Here is a 23178-nt window from a genome sequence, read left to right on the forward strand (position 1 = left end):
CAGTGCTAGGGATGGAACCTGAGTTGGCTATGTGAAAAGTAAGTGCCCTATCTGTTCCATTATTGCTCCAGCCTCTCCATTTGGATATTTCTAACATCACTTATAGGCGGTAAAATTCAGGTGGAGGGCAGTGAACAGGCTGTAAGCCTGCTCCATCATCCAGGACCAGACCACATGAATTCAGAGGGCAGGACCTTCCTCACCCCCTAGTGTGGAATATACAGAACAGTCAAAATCTGATCCAAATTTGACAGTGATACTCCTGTGGGATGACTTCAAATGAATTACAATCGGCAGGGGACTAACATGCACTATAGGAGGGAGATCAGCTAAAAGCAACATTACAATCTAAGCTCTTTTGTGCTTAATAATCTTTTTGCTTTTGATTTTTTGGGCATATTTGTTGGTATTCAGGTTTAGTCCAGGCAGGCCTTAGAGGATCATAAGGGGAATTGGGTCAATTGTGTGGAAAGCAAATGCTCTACCAGCTATGCTATCTTCTCCAGTCCTTACTTTTGATTTTAAAGGTAAGGCAAATTAGCTTGCTTTGTTCACATTCAAGGCAGAGAAAAAAATTTATATATGTATCTATAAGTTATTTTTACATTAAAAAAAAAACGGGCCGGAGAGATGGCATGGAGGTAAGGCGTTTGTTTGCCTTGCATGCAGAAGGACGGAGGTTTGAATCCCGGCATCCCATATGATCCCCCGAGCCTGCCAGGAGTAACCCCTGAGTGCTGCTGGGTGTAATCCAAAAACCAAAACCCAAAAAACCATCAACAATGCTATTTTACCTATTTGTAAAGAATGAGTCTTTGGAGGGACTTCAGTTTTTTTTTCACTAGTCGTGTGAACCAGACAGGATCTAGCATCAATTTGGTTGATGATAGCTGGGCAAAGATAGCTGAACTGTGTCGCATTCAGCAGAACCTGGATGCCAATGCCATGAGAAGTAAGCAGCTTTGATGCATTGAAACACTGAGGGAAACAAAGCAGTGAACATTAACAAAAAAAAACAGTCCCATTAGACTTACAAAGTCTGTCTGATTACAACACAATTTCCTTACTGAAGCTACTAAAGTTTTTTTAATAGTCAAAGCAAAGTAAAACCAACTTTAGTTTTAAGAACTTTGGAATTTGCCTCCAGCTACCAAGAGACACTGTCACGAAGATGGTATCCCACATCTTCCTGGGAGAAGCTGTTGCATCAGTCACCCAGGGAAGAAAGTCTCAAGTAGAATAAGCTTGAGGGTAAATAGACATTCACAAGCCTGTTAACTCATTGTATAAGCCTATTAAGGAAATGAGTTTTAATTTCAAGATAGGGTTCATTAGTGATTGAGAAATATGTTTTAGTATTAAAGCTATCCTATCCAGTCCAAGCAAGTCCAAGGCATGTTACCCTTTCAGCAATGAACATTCTTGCAAAACTTAGCTCAGTTCTGTCTACATACCTAATAAAATGTTCTATGAGTGAGGGAATACGAAATTATGTGGTTTACTCTTGGAGAGGGTAAGGCTGGCTAATAAAACAAACCTGTACTGGCAGGCAGCTGTTTCAACAATTTAATTAGATGACAAGCTTGGTTGAAGAGGCTCTCTGGATAATCTAACCAGTTCCTGTCCTTTCAAAATAGGTGGCACTACCTATTTCTAATCTTTTGCAAAGTTATTTTAAACTCCCACTATTGGGGCTGGAGAGATAGCACAGTGGTAGGGCGTTGCCTTGCACACAACCGATTCAGTATGGACGTTGGTTCGAATCCCATATAGTCCCCTGTGCCTGCCAGGAGCAATTTCAAAGCAGAGCCAGAAGTAGCCCCTGAGCGCCGTGACCCAAAACCAAAAACACTCCCACAATACTGCTCAGCACAAACTTTATCATTGGTACTTCTGTAAGGATACCAATTATTTCAGAATCGATGACTCTGAGGATATGAAAAATATTTATGCTTTGCTTATTAACATAAGCTAGCTAATTAGCTGGGTTTTTTTGTTTGTTTTTTTGGGTGGTCACACCTAGTGGCGCGCAGCGGTTACTTCTGGCTCTGCGCTCAGAAATTGACCCTGGTAGGCATGGGGGACCATATGGGATGCCGGGATTCGAACCACTGTCCTATCTCCATGCTATCTCTCCAGCCCGTAATTAGCTGCTCAGCCAAGATAAAATGTCTAGTTTGGGAGGCCACAGATGTAAGGCGTTTGCCTTAGGCGCAGAAGGATGGTGGTTCAAATCCCGGCATCCCATAGGGTCCCCGAGCCTGCCAGGAGCGATTTCTGAGCATGGAGCCAGGAATAACCCCAGAGCACTGCCGGTGTGACCCAAAAAGCAAAAAAAAAAAAAAAAAAAAAAAAAAAAAAGTCTAGTTTGGAAGTTTAGTTCTAGGAAAAAAAACAAAAACCCATAAACTCAGAAACTCACTATCCAGTCCTTCACATGTCTATTCCCTCCTCCGTTGTAGCTGTTTCAACTTCACTTATCTCATAGTTTAAGACTCCTCTGCCAAGTAAGTTAACACTACTCTCCTTGTTTTTCCGCATCTCCAATCCTACTACCCCAATAAAACTCTTCCTTCTGAAACTCCCTTCTTTTATATTTTACTCCTCCTCTTTATTATTTGTTTTGTCGCCACACATCTGGTGATGCTCAAGGGTTAAGCCTAACTCTACATTTAAAAATTAATCCTGGTGATGGCTCAGGGGAACCACACAAGATGCCAGGGACTGAACCCAGGTAAGCTACATGCCAGGCAATCGCCCCTCAATGGTAAAAAGAAGTTTTTGATATGTGGATAAAGAGTTTATTGACTAAAGACAAGATAAATTTTCCCCAATTCTCCCTCCCACTAACATTAATCTTTAAAAACATTCATATTTAGGGGCCGGAGAGATAGCATGGAGGTAAGGCATTTGCCTTTCATGCAGAAAGTCATCGGTTCAAATCCCGGCATCCCATATGGCCCCCCGAGCCTGCCAGGAGCGATTTCTGAGTGTAGAGCCAGGAGTAACCCCTGAATGTTGACGGGTGTGACCCCCCCAAAACAAACAAGAAAAAAAACCATTCATATTTAAATTTCTTTTTTTTTTTTTTGTTTTGTTTTTGGTTTTTGGGTCACACCCGGCGGTGCTCAGGGGTTACTCCTGGCTGTCTGCTCAGAAATAGCTCCTGGCAGGCACGGGGGACCATATGGGACACTGGGATTTGAACCAACCACCTTTGGTCCTGGATTGGCTGCTTGCAAGGCAAATGCCACTGTGCTATCTCTCCGGGCCCCATATTTAAATTTCTAAAAAAGAGCCTTAATACCTGAATTCTAAATATTTTCTAATTTCAATAACCATTTTATTTTCACTTTATTTATTTATTTATTTATTTTTGGTTTTTGGGTACACCCGGTGGTGCTCAGGGGTTACTCCTGGCTGTCTGCTCAGAAATAGCTCCTGGCAGGCATGGGGGACCAAATGGGATGTGGGGATTCGCACCAACCACCTTTGGTCTGGGATCAGCTGCTTGCAAACGCTGCTGTGTTATCTCTTGTTATCTCTACACTGTGTTATCTCTCCGGGCCCTTATTTTCCCTTTAAACTCATTTGCAATGATAGGAAAGATCAGCAGATATAATAATTAAAATAGTAACAGCTCTCATCTTACCTCTTGTGCATTTTCATTTGTGTTTCTGGAATACATAAAGCTTTTTCGAGGTTCACTCATAGATTCGTTGGTTTTTCTACCACCAAGCTGGACCACCTGGCTTTTTTCCGTGATACTGGGTGGTGTGGCACCGCTCAGATCTTTGGGTAAAAGTTTTCCAGGTTTGGGAGTTTCAATGGTCTCTAGAAAGTGAGTTCCTTCAGAGATCACATTATCTGCAGTTGAGGTCACTTTATTCCTACCCATGCCATCCTTTAAGACATTCCTTCTACTACTGGCACGTTCTGATCGGTGAGCTCCTGTGCCCTGGCTGGCTTTGCTCTCTTTCCCTGAGCTCTCAGAGCCGTGGTCTGGGCAAAGAGCTTTGCGGTGATTCTTACTGGAAGCAGCATGGTTATGATGAGAGTGATGATCATGATCAGAGTGATGTTCGTGGTCATGATGTATGTGGATTCTTTTCATTTTATCTAGGCCTATATTCTGAAGCAATTTTTGGAAACCTTCAACGGACAAGGAATTATTCTCTCCGTAACGATGGAAAAGCTGCTGTAGGTGGTGTCGCCGTGTGGTAACTGCCAAGTCAACATTAATGCTGGATTCCCAATTTGGAATCATGTTCTCAGTGGTAGGAAAAGCCGTCGCTGGTTCTACTTCATGAAGAGGATTTGTAACTGACAAGGCAAAGGTCAGGATCAAGATGAGGGACAAATTCCTCGCCATTGCTCTTTCCTAGAGAATACAGAGAAAGAAAATTTGAGTCTTCACTTCTAAAGCAATCTAAATTAAGTAATCACAATGAAAATCCTTTGTCTAGGGGCCAGAGCGGTGGCACAGGCGGTAGGGCGTTTGCCTTGCACTTGCACGCGCTAACCTACGATGGACTGCAGTTCCAAGTCCCATCCCCTGGCGTCCCGTATGGTCCTCCAAGCCAGGGACGATCTCTGAGTTTCTGAGCTCATAGCCAGGAGTAACCCCTGAGCGTAACCGTGTGTGGCCCAAAAACCGAAACCAAACCAAACAAAAACAAAAAGAAATAAAGAAAATCCTTTGTCTAATCAAATAATCAAGGTTTTGGAGCAACATTTTGAGTGATGAGTCCAGTGCTCACTCACTGTGTGTAAAAGTAGAGTCTGAGGCTCCTCAATTGCAATGCAAAATCACATTCTACAACTTAAGAACCAATGAATGCTCAAGAGATTCATTCTGTAATTTGCACTGTAAATGCAACCGAAATTCGAGGACTATGCGTTCACAGAAACCATACTGGCAACTTAGTGCACTGAGAACATTGATTCAAAACAATACAAATCTCAACTACCCTGCTAGCATTATCACTTTAAAGCAATCTTTTTATATCAAAAAAGCAGAAATGGCAATCTTAGACTGAGGCACAACGGAGTATTCTTCTTAAAGTACATACAAATCAACGTAGGGCTTGTTTCTCCCAATCAGATACTCAATTTCTTTTGTATTTCCATGACATTTTCTTCTTTGGTTTTTAGGCCACAAAGCGATGGTCAGGGCTTCCTCTAGGCTCTGGCTTTAGGAATCATCCCTGGAAGGGTGGGACCATCATGTGGTACCAGAGACCAACCAGGATTGTTCACTTGTAAAGCAAAAGTCCTGCCTGCTATACTATCTTCCTGATAGTAGCTCAGGATATTTTCAAGTCATATTCCACAAAACGTGTACTTCATGTTAATAATTTTGGGAATGATTAAGACTAAACCTGGGGGCAAATGGGGACCAATTTTGTGCTTAGTTTGTGCCTGGAGGTCATGCCCTGTGGTGCTCAGGTAACCAAAGATCAAACACAGGACTCCTGCATGCAAGCATGCTTTTAGCCTTCTGTAGTATTTCTCCCACCTCGGTATGTACTTGAACAACACAGAAGGATACATTTCTTTTCTTTTCTTTTTCTTTTTTTTTGGTTTTTGGGCCACACCCGGCGGTGCTCAGGTTACTCCTGGGTTCGATTCCCGACATCCCACAGTGTCCCAAGCCTGCCAGGAGCGATTTCCGAGTGCAGAGCTAGGAGTAACCTCTGAATAGCGCAGGGTCTGGCCCCAAAATCAAACACCAAAGAAAGAAAAAAAGCACCTATCGTATCCTCATGCTATCAACGAGGGAAAATGTCATTCTCCAGGGGTCTCAAACTCGCCGTTTGTGGCCCTCCATACTACATGTTGTGGCCCTGCCCTAGAGGAATCTTTTTTTGTTTTGTTTGAGTTGTTTGGGTCACACCCCCCCCCCCAATGTTCAAGGCTTACTACTGACTTTGCACTCAAGGACCACCCGGACTTTGCCTCCTGCGGCCCCCAGGTAAACGGAGTTTGAGACCCCTGTGACCATCACTCATCCGGAGGAGTTCTTCTAGATGGGCCTTGAGAATCTGGACCCCCTTCAGAAAGGAGGAGAGAGGAGACAGAGCAGCAAAGGAAGCGCGAGGGAAGCGCAGGATCAAGGCCGAGGAGCCCGCGGCCAAGGGCGGAGGTGGGGCTCCGCAGCCGAGCGGCTGGGGGAAAGGATGCAAGGATGCGGTCCGCTAGGGCTCGCGAGGCCAGGGACTGGAGAAGCTCCCAGGGAGCGCAGGGGGAAACTGGGGACGCCTCGTCAAGAACTCCCAATGTCCCCACCAACTTGGGCGTGGGCAGCAGAGCGTGCAGAAGGTCGGAGGTTCGAGTCCGGCCTCCCCAGGGCGATCTCCGAGCGGGGCAGGCGGAGCCCTGATGCTGCCCCGTCTCGCGCCGGAGGATGCCGCGGGCCGCGCGCGCAGCGAGAGAGAGGGGCGTCGGGCGCGGCGCGGGGACAAAGGCGGCGGCTGCCGGGCGCGGGGCTCGCGCGCGGTCCCTCCGAGGGCCCCGATCGGCCGCCGCCGCCCCACGCCCGGCGGTCCTTGTCCGTCACGGCCGGGACTCACCTCGGCGCGCCGCTGCCTCGCGCGCTCGCTCCGCAGGGCCGGGCCCGGCGCGCCGGAGTCGCGAGCGCCGAGTGGCAGCCGGCCGGCGAGGCCGTCGGGGCGGGCGGGCGGGCGCGCTCGCTCGCTCCCTCGCTCGCTGCCTCCGTCGCCCGGAGCCGGAGGGACGGACCGGCGGGAACGAGCGAGCGCGCGCGCCCGGGAGGAGGTGGAGGGGGAGGAGGAGGAGCCGCCGCCGCCGCCGCCGCGACTCTTGGGCATGCGCAGTGCGGCCCCCAAGCCGGTTTCCCCCCCCCCGCCCCGCCCCACGGAGCGAGTCACGTGTCCTCTCGGCCCGCGGGCTGGGAAGTCCGGCCCGGAGAGATAAAGGGACGCGCCTGAGGCGGGCCCGCCAGCACCCGGCGTCTTTAGCGGTCGTCGGCCGCACCGCGCGGGGCCGGCGGACTCGGCTCAGGAGGCGGATGGAGGCGGATGGAGGCCGCGCGCGAGGGGAGGCGAGGCGAAGCGTGAAGAAGCGAGGCTGCTCCTCGGGCGGACACGCCCTCTTAGCCGCGGGTCCTCAGCGCCGGCCTGGCCCCGCCCCTCCGCGCTTGACCCCGCCTCCTAGTCCGGCCACGCCCCGCGTCTGGTCCCGCCCCTGGGGCTGATCCCCGGACAGGCCACGCCCCCTTAGACGCGGGTCCTCAGCGCCGGCCAGGCCACGCCCCTTCGCGCTTCGCCCCGCCTCCTGGGGGGCTGATCCTCGGGCCGAGCACGGCCCCCCGCGGCGGGTCCCGCCCCTGCGAGGCGCGTGGAGGCGCGGCGGGGCCCAGCTCGGCTCCGACTTCCGGGTCTCGGGCGGAAGTGCACGCCGGGCCTCGGCGGCCGCCGCTCGGCGCAACATGGGGGCCCCGGCGCTGGAGGCGGCGCACGTGTTCTGCTGCCCGAACCGGGTGCGCGGCGTCCTGAGCTGGAGCCCGGGGCCCGGCGGCCTCCTGGCCTTCGGCGCGTCCTGCTCCGTGGCGCTCTACGACCCTCGAGTAAGCCGCGCGCGGGCCGCCACGGCTTCCGAGCCCTGGGCTGGGGATCGTGGTGCGCCGCAAAGCCGGGGACGAGGCCTGGAGCTGCGGGAGGCCGTCGGGGCCCTGGGGCGGGGAAACGAGCGCTCGTGGGGGCGTCGTAGGCGGCAGAGGGGCCCGGGCCCGACGAGCCTGGGTCCGCGCGGCCTCCGCGCACTCGTTTCGGGCCTGCTTGCACACGCTGCTGTGCATTGGGCCGTGCTAACGCCAGTGTTCCTCAGGAGCCTGAACGGAAGCAGTGCAGAAGCAAAGCGCGGGGCAGCTTGTGCCTTGCTGTCTGCGTCTCTTGGTTCCCTCGACTTGGCACGCTCAGACATTCCTGTCAAGTCCTTGGAGTCCCTGTTCTGAGCTCGCTGGCCACCCTCCGGCTTGGTCTTGTTCTGGCTCTGCACCTCTGTAGCACTGAGCCTCGCGAAGACAGAACTAGAGGTAGACAGACCTAGACCCCCCCCTGTCTGCACAGCTGCTCAGTGGGTCTGTGTCTGCCCTCCGTCACACTCTTTTTTTTTTTGTTTGGTTTTTTTTTTTTTTTTGGGCCACACCTTGTGACAGGAGTAACCCCTGGCTATGCGCTCAGAAGTTGCTCCTGGCTTCTTGGGGGGCCATATGGGACGCCGGGGGATCGAACCGCGGTCCGTCCTAGGCTAGCGCAGGCAAGGCAGGCACCTTACCTCCAGCGCCACCGCCCGGCCCCATCCGTCACACTCTTGTACTTAATCATAAACAGCCTCATGGCCAAGTGACGATGTTAACGTGTAAAAAAAACCATGTGACTGGACTTGATATTTAGTGGTTGGCATTCAAAATGGACCTAGCTACCGGGAAGTTTTCATCCAGGCTCTGGAGAGACAAGACAGTACGGCAGATCGTGTGCTTGCCTTGCACGTGGCTTGGACTCTCATCATCACAGATGGTTTCCCTAGCACAAAAGAATGAAAAAGTCCAAAATACCACCCGTGTACCCCCAAAACAAACTTTTCAGAGTGGTAAGACAGTGAACATTTTTGTTGTTTTTTTTTGGTCCACACCCGGCACCCCTCAGGGGTTGTTACTACTGGCTCTTTGACCAGATATCTCTTGGGGACCCAATGGGACGCTGGGGATGGAACCCAGGCCTGTCCTATGTTGGCCGAATGCTATCACCCCGGCCCCCAATTAAATATCTTTGTTTCCTAATATCAAATATCCATATGTGAAACGCATTACTCTGTGTGTTTTTCTTTCTTTCTTTCTTTCTTTCTTTCTTTCTTTCTTTCTTTCTTTCTTTCTTTCTTTCTTTCTTTCTTTCTTTTTTTTTTTTTTTTGGTTTTTGGGCTACATCCGTTGGTGCTCAGGGGTTACTCCTGGCTGTCTGCTCAGTAATAGCTCCTGGCAGGCACGGGGGACCATATGGGACACCGGGATTCGAACCAACCACCTTTGGTCATGGATCGGCTGCTTGCAAGGCAAACGCCGCTGTGCTATCTCTCCAGGCCCCTGTTTTTCTTAGGTGTAATTCTAATCGTCCTTGAGCATATTTTGAAGCCAGTAGTTTTAGGGATTAAAGGCTATAAGGCACAGGAAAAAAAAAAAGGAAGAAGGCACAGTTAGTCACAGTAATTAAAATATTTTACTTAGTGATGGATTAAAGTTAAAATCAGGTGGTGTTGTTTTGGTGAAAATGGCATACTGAGGGTCTGCTGGGAACCTGATCTTGCATTCTAACCTGGAAGGATAGTAGTTGTGGTCTGATTGATCTGATGGACCTTGTGTCTTTAATTCGGCACGCATACCTCATCATCCCTGACATGAACATTGAGCCAGCCACTGATTTGTATCTTTTTTTTTTGTTTGTTTGTTTGTTTTGGGCCACACCCGGCAGTGCTCAGGGTTTACTTTCTGGCTATCTGCTCAGAAATAGCTCCTGTCAAGCACGGGGGACCATATGGGACACCGGGATTCGAACCAACCACCTTTGGTCCTGGTTCGGCTGTTTGCAAGGCAAACACCACTGTGCTATCTCTCAGGGCCCACTGATTTGTATCTTAAGTGTTATCATGAATTCCTCTATCGATTGACAAAACCCTCAAAGTATGGTAGAAATAGAACCTTAGACCTGTGGTAGTCTATCTAGCCTTGTGTGTCTGCATAGACTCCCTAAATGAGAAGGATACCTGGAAGGTAGGGAGGCATTCTGGGAGTAAAAACTAGGCCACATGGAAGGCCTCAGAGTTTTCATGAGGAGAGCACAGGACACTGGGAGTGAAGTGAATGAGAAGACAGATTTCTCAAGTGATGAATGTGATTCTGTTTGCTGTGATTCTAATACTTAATTAGAATTAAAAACTGATTTTAATTTATTGTTTTCTCTGTTGGGTAAACTCTCATTTACTAACTGATCTTTTTTCCTGTGAAGAAAAGGGTCGTTGTTAACAACCTGAATGGTCATACTGCTCGAGTCAATTGCGTACAGTGGATTTGTAAACTGGATGGTTGTGAGTATTTATATCTCATTGTTCATCTGATCTAATCTCACTTGCTTTCTGGTAAAAGATGGTAAATCATTTCTTTTATCACTCTATTAAATTAGTACTAGCTTATCTGATACTAAGGTAAGTTGAGATAACAGGGAGAAAAACGGTGGTAATGCTGAATGAATGCTCTGACCTGTTACTTCACTTCATCAGACAGTTCACAGAAAAAATAGCAGAAGGGTCAGGGTAGAGACTCTTCTCACTCTCCTCTGAAGTGAGAACCTTCTCTGTTGCCTATGGATATTTTTTTGTTCCCTTGGCTATAACTCCAGACAGGATCCAGAGAGTAAGTAGTTTTACAATCTGCTCTCTAGGTTTAATGGAGACTTATTTTACCCTTCTGTGTTAGCCTCTTAAAGACCTATGGATATTTTTGTGTCTGGTGTTAGGTTCTAGCTTAGGCCCTCAAGATGCAAGGGCTCTTAGACCTCCACTCTATCACTGAGCCACTTTCCCAGCAGGTGGGTTCCAGGCTAGGATCTGGACAACCAGGCTATGAGTCTGCTTCTGCCATGGTTATATTGCACATTGTTTTGTTTTGTTTTTTTCAGGAAAATGTTGCATCTCTATTTACCTAAGTTTCTTTGTTTTTATTTTTGTTTTGGGGTCACACCCAGCTGTTCACAATGGTTTCTCCTGGTTCTTACACTGGTATTACTTTTGTGGGTTTGGGGGACCATCTGGTATAGAACCCAGGTTGGCCGGTAGCAAGGCAACTGCCCTACCTGCTGTATATCACTCTGTCCCTCAATCTCTTGTAACATGAAAAATGATATTAGGGCCCGGAGAGATAGCACAGCGGTGTTTGCCTTGCAAGCAGCCGATCCAGGACCTAAGGTGGTTGGTTCGAATCCCGGTGTCCCATATGGTCCCCCGTGCCTGCCAGGAGCTATTTCTGAGCAGACACCCAGGAGTAACCCCTGAACACCGCCAGGTGTGGCCCAAAAACCAAAAAGAAAAAAAGATGATATTAGACATCACAGAGGCCCCTTAGGGGTTTATTTGTGATATCTGTGAGGTAAAAATTATTTTTAGAGGGGTCGGAGAGATATGGAGATAAGGCGTTTGCCTTACATGCAGAAGGACGGGGTTCGAATCCCAGCATCCCATATGGTCCCCTGTGCCTGCCAGGGGCGATTTCTGAGCATAGAGCCAGGAGGTAACCCCTGAGCACTGCCGGGTGTGACCCAAAAAACAAAAAAAAAAAAAAAAAAAAAATATATATATATATATATATATATATATATATATTAGAATAATACAAAGAAGTTTTCACTCATTTTGTCACAGTATACAGTGACATTTTTTCAGCAGAGATATGACATGTGATGTTGCAACAGATTAAATATTAAAGCAGAGATGAAAATCAATATTTTGATAAAGTCAGATGTTAGAAATTTGAGAAATGAGAACTGCCTCTTGTTAGTTTCCCTCATTACATTCGTTTAGCATTTAGTGAAGTTCATCATCACTAAACATTAACATTAAAGTTTTGCATTAGGGCTGGAGAGATAGTACAGTGGGTAAGGAAGGCACTTGCCTTGCACAAGCTGACCCAGGTTTGGTCATCTGGTCCTGCCCGTCACTGCCAGAAGTGAATCTAGAGCTCAAAACCAAGAGTAAGTCCTAAGCACAGCTAGCTATGGCCAAAACTGTTTTCCTCTTCTGTTGTCTCTCATCTAGCCCCTAAAAATTGTTTTCATTTTAGCCTTTTTTGTTTTTAAGGCTGTCCTTAGTGGTGCTCAGGTATATCCTGGCTCGCCACGTGTAAAGCAAACATCCTTCATATTGTACTAATGCTCTGGTCCAAAATGGCCTGTTTTGGGCCAAAATGATAGTATAGTAGGTAGGGCGCTTGTCTTCCATGCAGCTTTCCTGCCTGTCAGGTTCAGTCCTTGGTATCCCATATGGTTCTTGAACTTACCAAGATTGATTCCTGAGCTCAGAACCAGGAGTAACCCTTTAGCACAGTGGAATATGGATTGCCTCACACACCCCAAAAAAAGCCTTTTTTTAACATGCTATTTTTATTTACCCTATGAATATAATTCTCAATTTTCTGAAGTTAAATAAGTTTATTTGTTTGTGATGTGATATATGAAGCCCAGGATCATACTTGATTGGCATCAGCGTTAGAACATGAACCTTAAACTTCTGAGTAAAAATATAATCTTTGATCTTGTTTTCTGGTAGGGAGCCTTTATGATGCATTGTTCTTTACACAGATGTGTCAGAAATTTTAGAATGTAATTGAAGAGTCTAACCCTGGAGCACAGACCAGTTGGCCATCTAAAATAAACAAGCTTCCTACAATGAACCTATAAACATAGTAGTCCTTGTTCCATCCAGTGACTTTAATCTTTTTTTTTTTTTTTTTTTTTTTTTTTTGGTTTTGGTTTTTGGGCCACACCCGGCGTTGCTCAGGGGTTACTCCTGGCTGTCTGCTCAGAAATAGCTCCTGGCAGCCACGGGGGACCCTATGGGACACCGGGATTCGAACCAACCACCTTTGGTCCTGGATCGGCTGCTTGCAAGGCAAACGCCGCTGTGCTATCTCTCCGGGCCGGACTTTAATCTTTCATGAAAACAACTGTTGCAGAGGAACTGGAAACCTAGCTTTATGGCCAGAGAGAAAAACCAAAGGAAAAGGAGCAAGTTAGTGGGTAGTTGGTGAAGGCAGGATATCTGGTGCTCTGGTACTATGCTGCTTTTCTGGTACTATGATATCTGGTACTATGCTGCTTTTCTTTTCTTGCTCTTGATCTTTCTGGATTTTTTGTTTGTTTGTTTTTTGGGCCACACCCAGTTTGTTGGACCATATGGGATGCCGGGGATCGAACCCAGGTCTGTCCCAGGTTGGCCCCATGCAAAGCAAATGCCTACTGCTGTGCTATCACTCTGTCCCATTGATCTTTCTGTTCTGCAGATTGTTCATGCTAGATTTCAGGGATTTGAATAAGCCATTTGTTTTTGGTTTTGTTTTGTTTTGTTTTTTAGGGCACATCCATTTGATGCTCAGGGGTTACTCCTGGCTAAGCGCTCAGAAATCGCCCCTGCCTTGGAGGGACCATATGGGACGCAGAGGTGGGGAATCGAACTGTGGTCCTTCCTTGGCTAGCACTTGCGAGGCAGACACCTTACCGCTAGCGCCACCGGCCCTTGAATAAGCCATTTGAAACCTGCCTCTTTGAAGCTCCTCACTTTGCTGTTTTTCTTTTCTTTTCTTTTCTTTTTTTTTTTTTTTTTGATGGTTTTTGGGTCACATCCGGCAGTGCTCAGGGGTTACTCCTGGCTCCATGCTCTGAAATTGCTCCTGGCAGGCACGGGAGACCATATGGGACGCTGGGATTCGAACCGATGACCTCCTGCATGAAAGGCAAACACCTTACCTCCATGCTATCTGTCCAGCCCTTTCTTTTTTTTCCCATGACTTTTGTGTTTGTTTTAGACCATACCCAGCAATGCTTGGGGGCTACTCCTGTCCCAGTGCTCAGGGGTTGTTCAGCAGAACTTGAGTATATACGGGGCTACTCCTGTCCCAGTGCTCAGGGGTTGTTCAGCAGAACTTGAGTATATACGGTTCTGGGAGTCAGACCTAGGGGTTCTGTGTGCAAAGCATATACTCTAACCCATTGGACTAATGATTTCTCCGCGCCCCCCCCCCAACTTTTGTAATTTTTTTTTCTTTTTTTTGTTTTTGGGTCATACCCAGCAGTGCTCAGGGGTTCCTCCTGCCTCTACGCTCAGAAATTGCTCCTGGCAAGCTCGGGGGACCATATGGGATGCCGGGATTCAAACCACCGTCCTGCATGCAAGGCAAACGCCTTACCGCTGTGCTCTCTCTTTGGCCCCTCACATTTGTAATGTTTTGTTTTATTTGAAGTAAAGTCGTTTTATTTGGGAAATATGAGAAAGCAAACACTATAAAGTAAATGATACTCTCTAGGCTAGGCTCCTGGCCAATCCAGCTTGGAGGCCAATCCAGCTTGGAGTGTGCTATTCAAAGCTCTTTGACAGACACTTGCTGTCTTAGGGTTGTGCTCTCCACAGACTTCCTCAGGGTAGTGCATGTGCAGCCCAATGCCTGGCACCTCTAGAAGAGTCTGGGCAGCCATCTGAGAGATGACTTTCCAGGAGCACGATCCCATGTGCTCTTTAGTATTTCCTAGCTGTTTCCTTTAAATATCCAGCACCACAGGCCAGAGCGTTAGCGCAATGGATAGGTTGTTTGCCTAGCATGCAGCCTACATGGGTTCCATCCTTGGCATCCTGCCGCAGACCGCTCAGTCATCAGAGGACAGCACTAGGGTCCTCCATGGAAGACAGGTGGGCAAGGAGTCAGGGAAACAAAAGACTCGAAGTCTTGGGTGCTGGAAAGTGGTTATGAGCTTTGGTTATGAGCCTCTGCTACAGAGCAACTGCATTTATTTCTCTAGGTTATTTATATATCTAACAGCAAAAAATCAAAACACATTAATTTACAGGTTTCTCATTTCAACATATATTTGACACATATTAGCAATTTCTTAGGCATGCTGTCCTTATCAAGAATCAGATCTATGGGCCCGGAGAGATAGCACAGTGGTGTTTGCCTTGCAAGCAGCCGATCCAGGACCAAAGGTGGTTGGTTCCAATCCCGGTGTCCCATATGGTTCCCTTCCCCCCCCCCCCCCTCACCCGCCTGCCAGGAGCTATTTCTGAGCAGACAGCCAGGAGTAACCCCTGAGCACCGCTGGGTGTGACCCAAAAAACAAACAAAAACAAAAGAATCAGATCTAATCTTACTATTTCTAGACAATGGCACTTTGGTGGTTGTCTGTATTTACTATATGACTTAAGGCTAGTGGTTAATGTGATTAATCTTTGCTTGATTTTAGAAGCTTGCCCAGCCTGAGCTGTGAGCAGGATTTTTGTTATATTTTAATATGTTATGGATCCACCATTCTAAATCTATGTGTGGGGGTCCAGGTTTAAGGTCTCCAATCATGTACTGCCTTAGTCCAAGTCTTCCACAGCCTTCTTTATTTGCATTTCTATTTTTGTTTTTTGGGTCACACCCTGTGATGCTCAGGGGTTACTCCTGGCTATGTGTTCAAAAATCGCTCCTGGCTTGAGGGGGGAGGGACCATATGGGACGCCAGGGGATCAAACCGAGGTCCGTCCTAGGCTAGTGCAGGCAAGGCAGACGCCTTACCCCTTGCGCTACTGCTCTGGCCCTTCTTTATTTGCCTTTTTAATGAATCCTTTTGTTCCTGTGTAAGATGACATTAAAGAGGCATTGCTCTTTTTAATTTTTCTAAAAAGAGCAATTTATAATAAGACACACTTTTTCCTTCTTGCACCACTCCTCTGTTACCAGCCTCATCATACACTCCTGTATAAGGTAAGGGATCAGATGCTAAGTGGGCCATAGTTTAGTCTTCTAGGTGGTTCTTATCATTTGCCCTGTCTTAGATAGAACCATCATGTGCCTTGCTGTTTCTTAGGAACATAAAACGTCCTGTTTCCTTTACCTGATCTATTTCTGCCTCATTATAGGGATACCCAAATGAATCTGACACAGTCCTAAAAGTGTCTCCAGCTGTCAGGTTTTGTGCTACAGGCTTTTCCCTAGATTCTTCTATGAGAGACTCTTCTACTTGTAACTGACCCAAAGTTGTGGCTAAATGATTCTTACTTTTATTACTCTTAAGAACATTAGTGATAGCTTTGAAGCAAAATTCCTTGATTTTCTGTGAAAGGCTTCTTTTCTAAAAAATCATTCTCAGCTGTTTCTGTGTAATTCATAAATCATTAGCGTGCTCTCAAATGATCATGATGGGTTTCTATAGAACACAGTGTTCCCAGGTTATTGTAGCATGAAGTAAGAAAAACAGTCATCACTGTTCCCAGAAGCAGTACATGAGGTGGGGAATATTTTCTTGCTCCGGAACCGCCTATGACTGCTCTAGGAGACTAACTTCCTTGAAGTTTTTGCTTCAGGTCCTAGAGCGTGGCTTTTGTCATGTCACGCGGACTCCACTGGAGTCCCATGTAGTCTCCAAGCCTGCCAGGAATAATTCCTGACTGCAGAACCAGGAGTAATCCCTGAGTGCTGGCAGGTGTTGTCCCAAAACAACAAACAAATAAAACAAAATCTAGCACTTGAGTAAATAAAAAACAATTATGTGGAAAATCCAAAAGAGCAAGTAGTACAGCAGGTAAGGTGTGTGCCTTGCTGATGGCCGACCTGGGCTTGATCCATGGCATTCCATATGGTCCTCTGAGCATTGCCTGAGTGATTTCTGAGTGCAGAGCTAAGGAGTGACTTCGAAGCACTGTAGGGTGTGTCCGCTCCTTCCCAAATAAAATTGTCTAACTTATTGCTCTATGCCCTTTTCTATATATTTTTTAATGTGATCACCATATTTATTTTTATGATTTTTATATACATAAGATAAAGTATAATTTATTTTGTGTTCATGTGGGTCAGCCCACCTCCTTGTACATGCAAGGCATGAGCTTTGCCACTGAGCTGCATCCCCAGCAATATGATGAAGGGTTTGAGGATCAGAGGTCATGCCTTGAACTTACTTTGAAATTGTTTTCAAAAATAAAGTGGTACAAAACAAAACAAAAATTAAGTGGTGTGGGGGCTGGAGCAATAGCACAGCAGTAATGCATTTGCCAACACAAAACAGATCCCTGCATCCCATATGGTCTCCCTGTGCCTGACAGAAGTGATTTCTGAGCACAGAGCCAGGAGTACCTTAAGTACCTTAAGCGCCACCGGATATGACCCCCCCCCAAATAAAATAAAATAAAATAAAATACAATAAAATAAAATGGTGTGAATGTGTAGACACTTGTATCAGTAATATTAAGCAAATGAGTCAAAATATTAGTAGTGAGTCCAGGAAATGGATATATGAATTTTCTTATGTCTTCTATAGCTTTGCAATTGATTGTTTAAGATATTTAGGGGGGGGATAAAACCCAAATACTTAATGTTTTGCATGCCTTTTTCAGCTTCTAGTACTGAATTAGTTTCTGGAGGATCTGATAATCAAGTAATTTACTGGAAACTAGAGAATAATCAGGTGGGTAACTATTTATAATTAAAAGAAATAACTGTTATATATGTTTCATTTTCAACTGTTTTCTTGATTACTGCCAAGGTTTTCCTTTGTAATGTTCCCTTCGGGACCAGAGAGATAGTACAGGAAGTACAGTTCTTGCCTTGCATGCAGCCAGATTCCTGTTATTACATATAAGCACCAACATCCCTGAGCACTACCAGATGTCATTCATGAACAGAGAGCCAGAAATAGCTTCTGAGCACCATTGGGTGTGGCCAAATGTACGCTACTCTTCCTCCACCCCCAATAAAGTTCTCTCATACTTGTTTGTAGTCAGATGCTGTCACTTCCTTTTTCTTATATCTAATATCTGCTCTCTACTTATATACTGTTAATTTTTGTGAATTTTCTACCACTTTGGAATAATTTAGGGGCAGAGTGTTTAGGTCATACCCAGCAGTGCTGGGGCTACTTCAGGTTTTGCTTAGAGAGCATATGGTGCTAGGGGTTGATCCAGGGTCTTCAGAATACAAAGCATGACTTCTGACCCTTTGACTAGTCTCTCCGAACTCTATTTTGGAATATTCTCAATTTTATTTAAATTGAACCTGAACCTGGCCATGTCTCCTGAGGATTTAGTGCCCAGGCCTGGTAATGTGGTGCTGCTGACTTCCAGTGTTACTGGAAGAGATGAGAACTACTTATTTTTGGGGGGATGGGAGTTGGCTACACCCCACGGTGCACTTAGAAATCACTCCTGGCAGGATGGGGGAACTATTTGGGATGCGGGGATTGAACCTGGTTTAGTTTCATCTCATGAAAGGCAAACACCCTACCTGCTGTACTATTGCTATTACTCCAGCTTCTCAGGAGCGATTCTTTTTTTTAGGAGTGATTTCTGAATCCAGAGTCAGGAGTAACCCATAAGCATTGCCAGATGTGGCCCAAAACTCAAAAGTCAAATAAATAAATAATTTTAATTTAAAAAAGAATTATCAATTTCTTTAATACCAAAACTAAAGATACTGTTGATAGATGCATCTGAGCTGCCATACAACCCAAAGATCCCTCTTTTGGGTATCTATCCCCATGACAGAAAAGTATTCATCCAAAAGATGTATGCACAGTGCTATTCATTGCAGCACTCAGAACAAAAGCTAAGACTTGGAATGAACCTAGATGTCCAACAACAAGACGAGTGGATCATGAAGATGTGGTATATACAATGGAATATTACATAGCTGCAAGAATGATGAAATCATGCAATTTGCAGCAGCTTGGATAGAAATGGAAGATATTATGTTATATGAAGTAAGCCAGAAGGAGGAGGATAAATACAGTTATATCCTTATGTGGTATTTAGAATAACTGCGTGAAGAAATGCAATGGTCCTAATGGGAGTTGTCTTCAACACCCTTGGCCCTAGAATATAGCAAGGAGAAGAAAAGAAACTGAGTGCAGGAAAAACTCAAATATGAAAGGATGGGGGTGAATGGCCAAGTAGTCTCAAGTGCATTGGAGAAGGAAAAAAGAGGACAATACCAAATATTCAAGTCAAAGTCAACAACAATGGGGTTACTCCTGGCTCTGCACTCAGAAATCGCTCCTGGCAGGCTCGGGAAACCATATAGGATGCCAGGGATCAAACCTGAGTCCATCCTGGGTTGGCCTCAATACTCTACTACTTTGCCATCACTCTGGCCCCACAATAACCACATTGAGAACAATCCTAACAATGTGAATGAATGAAGGAAGTAGAAAGTCTGTCTAGAGTTCAAGTGGGGGTGGGTGGGGAGGAGAGAGATTTGGGACATTGGTGATGGGAATGTTGTACTGGTAAATGGGTTTGTTTTTTTTTTTTTTTTACATGACTGAAACTCATCTACAATCATTTGTAATCATGGTGTTAAAATAAAGATATTGGGCCCGGAGAGATAGCACAGTGGCGTTTGCCTTGCAAGCAGCCAATCCTGGACCAAAGGTGGTTGGTTCGAATCCCGGTGTCCCATATGGTCCCCCGTGCCTGCCAGGAGCTATTTCTGAGCAGACAGCCAGGAGTAACATCTGAGCACCGCCGGGTGTGGCCCAAAAACCAAAAACAAAAATAAAATAAAGATATTAAGGGGCCGGAGAGATAGCATGGAGGTAAGGCGTTTGCCTTGCATGTAGAAGGTCAGTGGTTCGAATTCCGGCATCCCATATGGTCCTCCGAGCCTGCCAGGAGCGATTTCTGAGCATAGAGCCAGGAGTAAACCTTGAGCGTGGCCGGGTGTGACCCAAAAGCCAAAAAAAAAAAAAAAAAAAAAAAGATATTAATTACAAAAAAAAACAAACCAAGGATCAGACCCATCAGTCCTGTGTAAATAAAAAACATATCCAATGTATGATCTCTCCAGCCCCTTGAGATTCTGTCACTTTCTCTGATAAGTATCATCTATAACTTGTCTGATAATAGATGTTATTTAAATGCCTCCTTAGGGCCAGAGTCATAGCACAGCGACGGTGTTTGCCTTGCATGCAGCCAACCCAGAACGGATCTGGGTTCGATTCCCAGCATCCCCTATAGTCCCCTGAGCCTGCCAGGGTCGATTTCTGAGCACAGCCAGGTGTAACCCCTGAGTGCCACCAAATGTGGCCCAAAAACAGACAAAAATAAAAATAAGTGCCTCCTCAATTGATTCCACAATTAAGCAGAACTCTGCCACTTACTTACTAGGTAAATTAATACATACACAGTTGCTGAAATAACTTCCTTTAATCATTAACTTTGGGGGCTAAAGAGATGTACAGTGGGCAAGGTATTTGCCTTACATCTGACCAGGTTCAATCGCTGGCATCCCATGTAGTTTCCCGAGCACCAACAGGAGTGATTGCTGAGTGTGGAGCCAGAAAGAACCCTTGAGTACTGCCTGGTATGGCCCCTACACCAAAAGAATATCATTAACCTTTGGCTTAAAAATGTAAGAAAACAAAACAAAACAAAACAAAAAAAGAAAGTAAGAAAACTCAGGTTGGCATGGGGGAGCATGCTGGGGTTTGAACCTTGGTCGGCTGTGTATAAGGCAAGCAGATAACCTGTATGCTCTTTCTGGCCCTTAATCCCTTTTGTTTGTTAGTTTGTTTGTTTTTTCCAAGTTTTATTTGCATGTTCATACCTGGCTATGCTAGGGATCACTCCCAACTCTGTGCTCTGGGATCTTCTCAGGAGGATCATGTGTTGGCAGGGATCAAACTTGAGCCTCCTTCTGCATACAGAGTATATATACTTAGCTTATTGAGCTATCTCTACAGCCCTGGTAATTTATTTTAAGTCATATTTTTGTCATTTCTGACTTAGCTTTTAAAAGCCAACCATCTCCAAGGCCATGAAGGACCTGTTTATGCAGTACATGCTGTATACCAGAAGAAGGCATCAGATGTTGAGCTACATACAATAATAGTTTCTGCAGCTTCAGACTCTACTGTTAAAATTTGGTCTACAAATGGTTCTGAAGGTAAGTTTAGAGCTTTATAATTCAAATAAATGGAAAAGCAGTAGTCAAATGAACCAGAAGAGTATTAGAGTTACTAGAAGTACCTAATAGTTTCAGTCTTTTTTTGTGTGTGTGTGTGTTTTGTTTTTTCGGGCCACACCCGTTTGATGCTCAGGGATTATCCCTGGCTAAGCGCACAGAAATTGCCCCTGGCTTGGGGGGACCATATGGGATGCCGGGGGATCCAACTGTGGCCTTTCCTTGGCTAGCGCTTACAAGGCAGACACCTTACCTCTAGCGCCACCTCACTGGGCCCTTAAGTAATTTTAAAGTAATATAATTCTCGTCTTTTTCACTTTTTTAAAAATTCCTCTACCAAATTGTATTTTTGTGCATGGGAATGGAGGGGGATTGAGAGGTTTGGGCCCCATTCAGCTGTGTTCAGGGCTTTCTCCTGGCTCTTTGCTTAGGGATCACTTTTAGAGATTCCCCAGGGGACCATATGTGGTGCCAGGGATTGAACTAGCTGTGTACTAGGCAAGCACCTTACCCCATTGTACTATCTCTTCAGCCCCCTTTACCAGATTTAGTATCAATTCCTTCGTAGCTCTTTCATGTATTTTATTCTTTGGAGCTATATCGAAAATATGTCATTTAAATTCACGTGGGCAATTGGAGCTCAGAATTGATTTTTTTGTGCCAGCTGACATTCAAGCTGTGATGATACTCTAAGAATGAGTACTCTCTTAGTTGTTCATACTGTTTGTTTCTTTCTTTGTTTTGGGGCCAAAACAAAGTGGTGCTCCGGGCTCACTCCTAGCTTTGTACTCAAGAATCACTTTTGGCAGGCTTGGGAGACCATATGAGATGCTGGGAATTTAACTCAGGTTGGCAGTGTGCAAGACAAACACCCTCCCTGCTGTGTTACCGCTCAAACCCTTTTCATGCTGTTTTTTATTATTAGTGACATGTCTGCAGACCTTGAACTTTGGAGAAGGAGTCGCTCTGGCTCTCTCTTTATCTTTTTTGCCTGATACTGATGGTGAGTATTCTGAGTACTATGTTTTTTCTATCTTCCCATATAAAGAATATGTCCAGACCTCAGAGGATCTCTGTATGTTTTGGATTTTGGACCACATCTGGCAGTGTTGGGGCAGTGTTCCCATTGGTGCAGGAGCCCAGGACTTTTGCATGCTAATTGTGTACTCAGTTACCTCCTCAACCCTTTGGATTTGTGTATTTAATTATTTTTATGAAACAAACAGACACAGGTAACTTACTTTTATTTTCAATATTTGTATCACCTGAGTGTTAAACACGAATTTAAGGGAGGTATTAGGAATTTTGGTAGCTGTTGAGAATTTAGGTGATTTGATATGTATTCAAGATAGATAGCTCATTCATCAGATTCAGTGTTGATATATTGATCTGATTTGGGAACACTAAGTATTTCTCCAGAAGATTGGGCTCTGGGATAGTTTGAGAAAGTACTGAAGGTGTTTCTGTGAGCATCTGGAGATGACAACTTCCTTTTCACCCCTTGTGTCAATTTGCACGAGACCACTTAAAATCTTCCAACAGAAAGAAATTCTCTTTTTTGCTGTAAGATTCATTAGTAGCTGTCTTTCCTGTTTTTGATTATCCTCTACAATGATGATAGCCATCAGGTGTCAATTCCTTTACTTCCTGAGTGACCTAGAGGACAGATTTGGTGGACAAGAGAGGGTGGAGATGTGCCTGGAAGCCACTAGTCTCTTGTCCTCTGTGGCAGAAATTGCAGCTTTGGTTTCATATGGTGATTTTACTTTGTGTGAGGTCTCCCTGAGAGGAAGAATGCACCCTTTTCTGTTTCTTTTCTTTTTTATTTTTGTTTTGGGGTCGCATCTGGCAGTGCTCGGGTTTTGTGCTCAGGAATCAATCCTAGTGGACTTGGGACCATATGGAATGCTGGGGATTGAACCTGGGTTGGCCATGAGTAAGGCAAGTGCCATACCACTGTTACTGTCTCTTCTGTTACAATAATGTAGATTTTTATTCCATCTACTCTGTCTTGAAGCCTACTAGAATTTTTTTTTTTTTTTACTTTTTTTGGGCCACACCTGGTGGCGTTCAGGGGTTACTCCTGGCTCTGCGCTCAGAAATTGCTCCTGGCTGGCTCGGGACTATATAGCTTGCTGGGAATCGAACCTGGATCCCCAGGTCCGCCCTGGGTTATCCATGTGTAAGGCAAATGCTGTACCACTGTGCTATCGCTCCAGCCCTTACTAGAATTTCTTGTACTTTCACTTTGATTTGTGGAAACTAATTTCATTATCTTGTCTTTTACAGCTTTGAACCATATATATATTAACATGATTTGTGTTTGATCTCTAAATTGCTTTATGAATTTTGTTCTATTGTAGAATTCTTGAACAAAATGTATAGTTTTCTTGGGGGGGTTTGTTTTGGGCCACAACCCATTGATGCTCAGGGGTTACTTCTGGGTCTGCTCTCAGAAATCACTCCTG

The 23178-nt window shown here is 45.6% G+C and overlaps 3 protein-coding genes and 1 non-coding gene across 5 annotated transcripts in view; 1 reads left to right on the forward strand and 3 right to left on the reverse strand.

Moving 5' to 3' along the window:
• Positions 1-4377, reverse strand: part of SLC39A6 (solute carrier family 39 member 6) — a 29773-nt gene extending 25396 nt beyond the window's left edge. The window contains exons 1-2 of the mRNA XM_049769645.1: positions 3653-4377; positions 795-978 (exon numbers count right to left, since the gene is read on the reverse strand). Of these exons, the coding sequence (XP_049625602.1) occupies positions 795-978; positions 3653-4372 (904 nt within the window). The 5' untranslated portion in view covers positions 4373-4377. The remainder of the gene's footprint in view (positions 1-794; positions 979-3652) is intronic.
• The window catches only part of RPRD1A (regulation of nuclear pre-mRNA domain containing 1A), a 1137547-nt gene that overhangs the window by 85710 nt on the left and 1028659 nt on the right, over positions 1-23178 (reverse strand). The window lies entirely within an intron of this gene.
• Positions 7439-23178, forward strand: part of ELP2 (elongator acetyltransferase complex subunit 2) — a 58872-nt gene continuing 43132 nt past the window's right edge. Inside the window, exons 1-5 of the mRNA XM_049769644.1 lie at positions 7439-7588; positions 10023-10101; positions 17149-17219; positions 20536-20692; positions 21636-21713. Coding sequence (XP_049625601.1) covers positions 7451-7588; positions 10023-10101; positions 17149-17219; positions 20536-20692; positions 21636-21713 — 523 coding nt within the window. The 5' untranslated portion in view covers positions 7439-7450. The remainder of the gene's footprint in view (positions 7589-10022; positions 10102-17148; positions 17220-20535; positions 20693-21635; positions 21714-23178) is intronic.
• LOC126005314 (small nucleolar RNA SNORA26) lies at positions 10399-10521 on the reverse strand. The gene has a single exon (XR_007494452.1). It is a non-coding gene; the product is annotated as a small nucleolar RNA SNORA26 (small nucleolar RNA).

Source organism: Suncus etruscus, chromosome 3 (assembly GCF_024139225.1).
Source record: "Suncus etruscus isolate mSunEtr1 chromosome 3, mSunEtr1.pri.cur, whole genome shotgun sequence".
Taxonomy (NCBI): Eukaryota; Metazoa; Chordata; class Mammalia; order Eulipotyphla; family Soricidae; genus Suncus; species Suncus etruscus.